Here is a 10,951-nt window from a genome sequence, read left to right on the forward strand (position 1 = left end):
CGTTGGTTGACATGCCGCCTCGAATACTCTTTTCAATCATTTTTTGATGTTCGTCGGTCAGAGGAAATTGAACAGGAATTAAACTAATGGCAGAATTTAATTTACTTGTATAGCTAAAAATACTATCATGATTAAGAATATGAAATTTTGTAAATTCAAATGTTCTTTCGTCAAAGTCAATCATAACAGAACCTAATACTACCGTGTCGAGCACAGTATATATATGTAATAAGGATTTTAAAGTTTTTAAATTTAAAAAGTTCCATAATTTTTGAACACCTTCATAAGCTTCTTTGATTTTTTTAATTTCTTCTTGCAGGTTTTTAGACTTCATTAAATCGTTTTGAGCAAATAATTCAATAGGAGGTAATGTTTTATATTCAATGTTTAATAGTTCGTCTGTTATTTGCGACTAAGGAAATAATGTTTTTTTAATAAAACAGTTTTTAAACTCTTGATTGTCGGATAAATGATTAATTTCAGGATGAAAAGGTCGTAAATAATGCAACATGGTGTTGACAATTTGATTTTGAGCTTTTTGAGATAACATACTACTGGCTTGTTGTAAAGAACAGTTTAAAATTTTCAAGCTGTCCACAATTTTAATATGTTTACCAATGCAGATAATATTGACTTTGCTCACATTTTTAGATATAACAAAAACATCTTCCATGTTGCTATATTTTATAAAAGCGTTAAAAGGTGTTGTTTCAGATTCAGCCAAATGACCGTATAACGGAATATCCAAAAAATTTTTTAAACCTTCTACAATCATAATACGGTTATCAAAAGAAGCGTTATGAGCAAAAATAGGACAAGACAAATGTTGACTATATCTGCCTAAATTTTTGTTGCAATAATCATGAGCTAATCCATACACTTGTCCTGAAAAATGATCGTGATCAATAACTAGATAATCTTCAAAAGCGTTGAGAAAAAAATTGCATTTATTTAAAACTTTTTCTCTATTTTTTTTATCTTGAATAAAATCGGATAAACTAAGTTTTGTTTCATATTGATTATTAAAAGAAACCAACATGCAATGATACCATAATTCGTAGACGGGTTGCTTAAATTTTCTCATAAGAAACATAAAATTGAGGTTATCTGTATTTTGACCGCCTATTTCGTTGATACATTTGCGAAAGATTTTGATTAAAAAGTAGGGATCATCTAACAATTTGTCCATATATTCTTGATCAAAGTAGTTTTCGAGTTGATGATCGCTCATGATAAGGGAAGCCAATTGTTTCATATAATCTACAAGTTCTCCACTGGTTATTCTCACATAATCACTCAACAAACCGTTAGTGGCAGGTAGAAATTCAAATTTTTCCCACCATCTACAACAAATGTAAAACAAACTTGATACTTGAAATAAATCTTGTTTTATTTTTTCCGCATCATTGTTGATTAAATAATTTTAAACGTTACAAGGTAACATGAACAATTCTAAACGTCCTACTCTTTGAAACATGATGTTAACAACTTGAATTCGATTGTCGTTTTAAATACGAAATTCGTTATGATTTAATCTTTCTATTTCTTGAGGAGAGTCATGCGAGAAAATTTATTTTTATAAATATCAGATTGACGTATTTTATCTGCAGGATATCTACAAATAGAACATAAAGGATTTTCTTCTTGCCATATTAAATTTCTTTCTTCAGATGATATATTTAAACTTTGAAAACGCGGTAAACATATTTCATATGCAAATCGAATCAAAGTATCTGCTAAAGCTATTAAATCGTAAACTCGTTATTCCATTTTTAAATTTTCATTATTTTAACGAGTCGAATTTAACTTTTCCCACAATATACGTCTGTGTGTTTTGTGAAGTAAAGAAACTCCTGGTTGAAAATAGGCAGGTAGACAGGTTAAAGAATATCTTTCTAAACTTTCAATAGTATTTTCGTAATAAAAAATCCATTGAGTGATCACGTGACCTTGTTCATCCAAACCAAAACATTCTCTTGCTAATGTTTCATGAATGCATTGAATCACGATGGGATGACAATGATAACTCAACTCAGATAAAGGTTTGACTTTGGAAGTGGCATTTTCTTCAGACTTTGTAATACTCGTTTCACAATCAAATGTCATTAAAAAAGGAAATAAGTTTCTACTTGTACACATAAACGAATTTTGTGGACGATAGTGAGTAATGCAATCGCCATATGTAAATTTGTCCGGTTTATAATAACCTTCACATTCGTGTGTCTCTGTAGTAAATTTTTGTCCACATTCTGAACATTGAAAAAGAACACGTGACTTGTTAGAAGAAAAATGTACAGTAGAAAACTTTTCATTCGACATGCTTATAGCATGAAAAGAATTGTTTTTTTGAAAAATACAAATTTTTATAGTGTTGTTTGTTTTTTTCCGTTGATAGGCGTTATTTCTTTCCTCGGCGTTAATAAAAACTCTTTGAGAATCTTGATCGTCTTTGGTAATGTTTGCACTTTCGTAGACCACTTTTAATAATTCTGTAAGACTACTTTTATATTGCGACTTTAATTTAGAATGCAACAAACGAATTTTGGTATTACTTTTGTTAACGGCAAAAATTTTAATGTTAATACGATCAAAAGTATTTTCATAAGCAAAACAGTGACACAAATCAATCAAAGTTTGAAACGACATACTTTTAGATTTTTTTTTTAAATTTTGTAAAACGTTTTTCCAAGCCAGAATATTTTGCTCATCTTGATCTTCAAAAAGGAGTTGTAAAATATTTTCTTCCGAATATAAATCACTCGCATTTTTTTCAAACACTTTTTAATTCTATTCTTTAATGGTGCTCACATTCCACTGGCGAATCAACAAAGAGATTAGAAAAGCAGAATAAAAACATAATCCTGGTTCAAACAAAATACTATAATCTAAAAACATTTTACTTTTTTGTTCATAAGAGAGTTTAGTATAAGATTGACCTTTTAGCGAATTTTGCCATTGTGTTATAGAATGAGGTCTATACCATTCACCAAACCATTCGTCTACATCAATTTCTTTGCTCCTTTTTTGTTGATTTTTATATGAAATTGATTTTTTATTTTTTTCGTAATATGATTTCTTTTCTTTGCTACTCTTTTGTTGTTTTTTTAACAAAAGTATTTTTTTATTTTTTTCGTAATATGCTTTGTTGTGTTTTTTCTTTTTTTGAATTTGTTCATCTGTTTTGTTTTCTTCGGTTTTCTTTTGTTGTTTTTTTAACAAAAGTATTTTTTTATTTTTTTCGTAATATGCTTTGTTGCATTTTTTCTTTTTTTGAATTTCTTCATCTGTCATGGTCATTTTTCTTTTAAAACCTGACAATTCAAAATCTCGTAATTTCATCATTGATCTTTCTGTTAAATTGGATAGAGTTTTAATTTTAATATTACATAATCGTATTATCTTCTATCCGCTATCGTTTTCTAAAATATTAAAAACAGCTCGTACATTGGCATCCTGAATAAAATGTAAATTAGTCGGTCCTTCTAAAGGTTTTATAAAATAAACAGGCGAATTGTAACAACGTTTCATTATTTTACAACATCCATTTTCAATAGATTTGCAACACAAAGTAACAATATTATAACCAATTAAGAAATTTTGAAACAAGTCAGCAAAATGAATACTGTTTTTCATTTGTGTTTCAAACCCTTCCATTGTTTTATGTTCTACGTGATAAACAATTTCATCAGGACTTTGAGTTTCAGAATAAAGTTGTGTTTCTTCCACAGTATCTTACTCTTTATAATCATCTTTGATGTAAAGAAAATGTTCAGTGTATATAGTGTTATTACTAAATTTAGTTTCCTCAGTTTGATATTCAAATTTCATTTTTTATCTAAAAAAAATTACATGTATTTTTTATAAAATTCCAAAACATCAGAATCAACAGTCATACTTTTAAATATTTTTCGTAATTCTATTTTATTATTAATAATTATAAAAATATCATTAATATTACAAACTCGTGATAAAGAAACATAATAAAGACTATTAATAAAAGCCTTTGAATTAAATTGAACAACGGGTTTATTCATTGTACTTCCTTGAGCTTTATGAACAGTAAAAGAAAAAGCTAATTTTAAAGGTAAACCAAATCTTGAGCCTACAACAGCATAAGAGCAATCTAAAATCTCTTCTTTGACACATTCAATTTTGACTTCTTTTTTATTCATATTAACCCAAACTGCATTATTTTCTATTAAAAAGACTGTACCAATAGTACCAATAGTACCAGCTGCTGGAATCTGAAACGAACATTGTATGTTTTGATTTTTAATAACTTTAGCATAAAACCAATACTCTTCTTGTTTTATAGTCTCCATTTTATTATTATTATAAACATCGACTTCCATATTTCTAAAAAATAATCTTGTATATTTAGTGTTTAAATTTTTATCTTTTTCAAAACGCGTCATAAAATAATCAATAGTTTGGTCTAAAACTTGTCCAAAACGTATTTCATTTAAAGCTCCAAAAAATTGCGCATCTTCTTTTTGTCTAAAGCATTCAGTTAAAACCAAAACTTCCGTCATGTATTGTTGCCATATTTTAGATTTAAAAACAAATTCTCCTGTGACAGGTGGTAATTGAAAAAAATCACCACAAGCAATAACTTGTATACCACCAAATAATTCATCATAACATTGTTTTATTTCACAAGCAATCAAATGTAATAAATCAAATGTTTGAGCATTAATCATTGAATTTTCATCAATAATTAAAACATCAGTTTCTAACCACATTTTTTTAATGTCTGGATGCATGTGACGTTTATAATAATCTAAACTTTTAACACCAGTTTCTATACCAGCAAAAGCATGTATAGTGACACCATTTAACAAATGAGCTGCTTTTCCTGTACTCGCAGTAATATGTATTGTTTTATAAATTTGTATACTTTGAGCAATTTCTTTGACAATATAACTTTTTCCACAACCAGCACCACCAGTGATAAAAAAATTGATTCCATCATCAAGCCATTGAAGCGCTTTTTGTTGTTGCAAAGATAACATTTTACTATTTACTGAAAAAAAAATATTACAAAACATTTTTTTATTCTGAATAAAAGTACTTGTAAGTACACTTGATAAAAAATATCAAAAAAATAAGTTTAAAATCCAAATTCATTCGTAGTTTAAACAAAAAGTCACTATCATTCTCATTCAACAAAAATTTCAAAGATAATTTTTCATCGTTATTTAAAGTTTCATTTTCTAAATGATATTTTTGATTATTTTCCTCAACCAAAGAATTCATATTTAATACTTTCACCAACATTTTTTTATTTTGATTTATAGTATTCATCTGCAAAAAAAAAAATTATTTTGAATATAAATACATAATAGCATATTTTACAAAAAACATCATAAAAATAATGTTCTGGTCGACAATTTTTTCCACTATAGATGATAAATCGTCTTGTTCATTAACAATCGACAAAAACTTTATAGCCATCATTTCATCTTCTGTTAATAGGTTTTTTATTCACTTAATAACTTGAGCATTTTTTTATTATTATTTTTTCTTATTTTATTTATGTAAAAAAAAATTACATATAATACACTTGATCAAAACATTTTTCACAATATATAAAAATTTTTTTTTTTTTTGAACGTAAAATCTAACTTTGTTGCTGCTTTAAGAAAAATAAGATACTGAGACAAAACCAACAGATAATTCATTATCTGTTATCATTATCTCAGTATCTTTATTTTATTCATGTAAAAAAATTGACATTTTTTTTATTCAAAAAACATTTATCACTCTGACTGAAATAGATAAAGTAAAAAATAAATATGCTTTTATTATAAAAAAAGTACTTACATGTCCATATATAAAAAATGTTTATATTTCCTTTCATAATCATTAAACTCTGAATGTATAATCGCTTTTTTGTTTATTTGACATTTAAAACACAAATTGTTATTTTGACATAGACATAATCCCAAACAAAGAATTTCGCTTTCATTATATTTCCTAGTCTTTTTTAGCAAAACTTTTGACAAACCAATTTTTTTTGCTGGGTTATGGTTAGGGTTAGGGTCAGGGTTAGGGTTAGAGTTAGGGTTATGCACACATTTCACGTTTTTTACAAATAACATGGAGTAATGTTTCCATACAGCCTATTTTTTTCGCAACTTTCTCACATATTTCTGAATCATGTTGAGTTAAACCATATCCTGAAAACGCTATTGCTGATAAACATTGTAATAAAATTTCTTTTTCAATTGCTAAGGTTTTTTCTTCTGAATAACTGATAACTCGAAATTCTTCTGGTTTGATTTGACGAACTTCTTTTACAAAATCATCAAATTCTTCTTGAGACATTTCTTGAGACATTTTTTTACGATTAAAATCTTCCAAACAGTCCCATTTTTCTAAATCATTACGAACATTATTGTAAATATCACTTCCCGCGAGTTCAAAGAGAAGAGGTGCAAGATCTATGTTCACAATTTTATCATTAACGATACCAAAACTTCAATCTTTATTTTTAACAATTTCACCTTCATAAAATACATCCATTTTTTTATTATGTAACCTAAAAAAAAATAATTACAAAAAATTTATTTATAATAAAGTATAATTTTTAAATATTTCAAGTACAGTTTCTTTAATATTTTCTTCGGGAATATAACGATGAATGTAATCATAAGTTTCTTTACAAGATTCACAAACAATAAAACCAGTACAATTTTCTTTTGGACAAGATTCAGCTTCTTCCAGTAACCTTCGTATCGTTTGACTTTCATCATAAATACCAGCTGATATTAATAAAAGTTGTGTGATTAATTTTTTAACTTGATTTTCGAAAGACATTGTTAATTATGTAATCTAAAAGAATACAATAAAAAATAAAAAAAAGTGAATTATAAAATTTTTTTCTTTGGTTCGTTCATTGCATAAACAATTTTAGCCTTTTGACAATTGGGACATAGTTCTATATATCGAGATGTGGTTACTACAGGTGTCATAAAACTATTGGTTGCTCGTACTGTTATTTTTACCATTTTTTTATTATGTAATCTAAAAAAAATTAAAAATACAATTTATCATCATTACAATAAAAAAAATTTTGAGAAGAAGAGTCGCACCGACTCCATCAAGAACCCATCACCGACTCCATCAAGACTCCATCACCGGTGCCATCAAGAAGTTTGTTTACATTATTCATTAATGTTTTAAGTTCAGATAACACGTCAGTTATTTCTTTAACACGTTTTTGACATTCCGAACAAAGATTTTCACATTCTAAATAATCATTAGCTGAAAGTTCTTCTTTTGTACCTGTTTCATTTTCCATTTTTTATTATGTAAACTAAAAAAATAAAAAAATTTATTTACTCTAAATAAAAAGTACTCAAATATTCCATCGTTTTTAAAAATGAACTCTGTAATTCCTCACGTACAAATAATATTTTTCAATTTCTCTCTGTAAATCAAAAAATTTCATTATTTCTCTATTAAATTGAGGAGCATTTATTTCAATATAATCAAACATAACTTTGTCTCTCATTCTTTGTTTCTCATTCTTATAATCTATTTTTCTTTTCAAATACTCGAAATCTTTTTTATTTGAAGTAAATAATTTGTACAGAGCATGAATATAAATTTCTAAAGTTTTTAATCTTTCTTTAAAACCATCTTTTTCAGCATCTTTTCGAATTAATTTATTCATTTCCTCATTGGCTTCCTTTACTCCATCTCCATTCATATCCAAACTTTTATCAAAATGAACAGCATAACTACGATATTTAATAAAATATTTTACTTTTCTATATATTTATAAGCGATATCAGCATTGTGTTTATCGAGCCTTAAGTAAATATTTGAAATATACTTTCCACAATTAAACTCGTGAAGAAACTCCATTTATTTAATTAGTTAACCTAAAAAATACAAAGTTTAAAGTACAAAAATTTAAAAAAATACAAAATTAAAAAAAATTTTACTCATTAAGAATATTTATAAAAGTAGTGATAAAATAATTTTTAATTGTTTTTTTAACAAATATCTTTCTTCATGCTTTGAAATATAATGAAAATCTTTCATATCCACATTTGTTTTTATATAGGAGAACATGACTTCATCTCTTCTCCAAAATTCCTTTTTTTCTTTTGTTACTATAAACTGATCATCTTCAATCGCAAGATTGCAAATGACAATCATATGATTTATCAATTCTATTAAAAAATTACGTAGATTTAGGTAATTTTTTATCAGCTCGATATTTTTATTTATAATTTCTGTTATCTTTTCAAACTCTCCCAATATTCCATCTTGATGTTCATCTTTTGTTAAAAATTTTTCAATGATAACAAAATGAAAATAAAAAACAGGTGATAATTCTTCCAAAATTTTCCACAATTCCTGTTCAGAATGATGTGGCTTGTAATATTTGGTAATCCATTGAACACGATCTTTAGTCCAATTTTCATTATTCATTAGTGTCTAAAAAAATTACAATAAAAAAATTAGAAAAACAAAACACTATCATGAAAATTAATACTTGTTAACATTGTTCTTTTTATCAAATTTCTAAAATAATTTCTCAAACATCTTACAAACAACTACATTTTAAAATTTTTTTACCGTTTGGTGTTATGATAATACCATTTTTTTGAAAATTATAAAACAAATTGACAGATTTATTGCACTCTGTAAACATTTTCATAAGAAGTGAAAATACAAGTTGTGTATTTCAATATCCTCCCAAACATAAGATAATAAACCACTATCTATAACACAAACATCATTTTTGATTTCTTTTATTTTTTCATCATTGATTTCGATCAATTGAGCTGCATCAACCTTATGTAAAAAATTTAACACCTTTTGAAACGTATTATACATAACGTTGTTTTCTTTTTCCACCAAATCCCAATTATTTATTTCCATGTTTTATTAGTTAATCTAAAAAAAAATAATTATATATAAATAAGTCTAAAAAAAATTTTTTACAAGTTATTACAATAAAAAAATTATTTAATTTTACACTTAAAAAATAGTATCCCCAGAAGGTTTTTTTTAAAAATATCTATAAAAATTATTTAATTTTACATTTAATATACAAATTATTTTCAATTAAATAATCATTAATGTCTGCTTTTTTTATAAAGTTGCAATATCCATAACCAACATTTTCTCAATCTTTAGCTGGTCGTTGAAAAGACACATTATTCTCAGTAATAAAACTTTTTTTCATTTGTTTACCATTAGTTCCACACAGTTTAAATGTAATGACGTGATTTATAAAAGGCCATTTTAATATAGCATCATAAGGTAAGGATCTCATTATAATATACAATCCAATTTCTTCTTCCTCATGGCTATCACATTTCATATTGATATTCATTTTCATTAAAAATTGATAATTTTTATAATAAAAGGGAACGCTATAATAAACTTTGCCTTCATTTTTTAATTGCTCCTTAAAATTTTCAAAAATCTATATCTTACAACCATGTCCATTATTATTGTGCATTTCTTCTAAAATGGTTAGTCGAAAATCTAAATTCATTATTTTCTCATTATATAATCCATTGAATAAAATACTCGGATTGTCAGTGTATATGGTAAATGAAGGTTTCTCAGCCATAATTTTTTTATTACTAATCTAAAAAAACTAAAAAAATTTATAAAAAAATATTACAAAAAAATTTATTTTCCAGTAGAACCAAAACCACCCTTTCTTTCTACGTCTTTAATCATTGACATTTTCACTTGACGACAAGAACACCCATTAATTTCTATTACATTTTTTATAGCTTTAAACATTTTCACAAATCCCATCTGAGCAACAGCATCTCCATGTTTAATAATATAATTTTCTTTGGAAAGATTCATCAATAGGACTTTAATTTCATCTTTATAATCAGCGTCTATTATTCCTGGAGAATTTAACACTACAACACCATATTTGTAAGCTATACCTGATTTTGAATATACATGTCCTGCTAAATTTGTATCTATTTTGTCAATATAAACTCCAGTACTTACTAAAACACGCTGTTGTGGTTGAAGTATATAATCCTTTGTGCTCCTTAAATCAAAACAAGCACTCTCTTTTGTTTCATAAAAAGACCATTCTTGAATATCTCTAATTACGAGTCTTTAAAACTCTTTTACTTCATAAAGAGACCATTGATCTTGTTTGCGATGTGCATCTCTTATTTTAATCATCTAAAAAAATTTAAATACATACATTGTGCTTTTTTTCTGAAGAATAAACTACATGTTCTCTTTTTTCCTTATGAGAAACAATACAATTTTTACAAAAACTTAATTTACAAAAACAACAATTAAAACAAAACAAATATATTTTTTCACAAAGTTCACAATGTCCAAACCAATAATAATAAATTTCAAACTGTTTTAAATTGTTTTCGTTTAATGGTCTATTAAAAAGTTCATTAATATAAGGTAAAAAAGGTACACCAGTAAACTCAGTATCTATCCACATATTTATAAATAAATCATTTATTTTTTTTACTAATTTTCTATCGTGATTTTCTACAACTAAAGATTTTTCTAATTAAATACTACTATCAAAATGTTTGTATTTTAATTTTACAATTTCCATTCTTGTTCTTTCATAAGAACTATTTTCTTCCTTTTCCATTTTTTTACAATCCAAACACATTTTTTATATCTCGCTGTCTTGACCAGAAGATGTTGATGATTTGAACAAGTTTTTTTCTCCCTTTTTATATAAAATGGTAGTCATAACAACATCATCTCTATCATTAAAATAGAATTAAAGTATCAAAGTGCAAAGTTTAAAGTACATCACACCACATTTTGAACATTAGACTCTTCATCAGGAATTAACATTTAAAAAAAAAAACTTGTTTAGTACTTGTTTTTTTAATCTCTCTTTTCAACTCAAACAGTATAAAAAGAGTTCATTTTCATTTAAAAATTTATTCAAAACGCAACTAAACAAAAAAAT

General features: G+C 25.9%; 2 protein-coding genes across 2 annotated transcripts; both read right to left on the reverse strand.

Annotated features, from left to right (window-relative positions):
• Positions 1-3,845: 3,845 nt before the first annotated feature.
• On the reverse strand, positions 3,846-6,525 carry LOC136080376 (ATP-dependent DNA helicase PIF1-like). Its single transcript, XM_065796991.1, has 4 exons — positions 6,507-6,525; positions 6,100-6,443; positions 5,151-5,304; positions 3,846-5,023 (listed from the first exon to the last, which is right to left on the reverse strand). Exons 1-4 carry the CDS (start codon positions 6,523-6,525, stop codon positions 3,846-3,848), a joined length of 1,695 nt encoding a protein of 564 aa, XP_065653063.1.
• Positions 6,526-9,660: 3,135 nt separating this feature from the next.
• LOC136080377 (deoxyuridine 5'-triphosphate nucleotidohydrolase-like) lies at positions 9,661-10,642 on the reverse strand. Its single transcript, XM_065796992.1, has 3 exons — positions 10,543-10,642; positions 10,371-10,452; positions 9,661-10,099 (listed from the first exon to the last, which is right to left on the reverse strand). Exons 1-3 carry the CDS (start codon positions 10,640-10,642, stop codon positions 9,661-9,663), a joined length of 621 nt encoding a protein of 206 aa, XP_065653064.1.
• Between the last annotated feature and the right edge of the window lie 309 nt (positions 10,643-10,951).

This window comes from Hydra vulgaris, chromosome 05 (assembly GCF_038396675.1).
Source record: "Hydra vulgaris chromosome 05, alternate assembly HydraT2T_AEP".
Taxonomy (NCBI): domain Eukaryota; kingdom Metazoa; phylum Cnidaria; class Hydrozoa; order Anthoathecata; family Hydridae; genus Hydra; species Hydra vulgaris.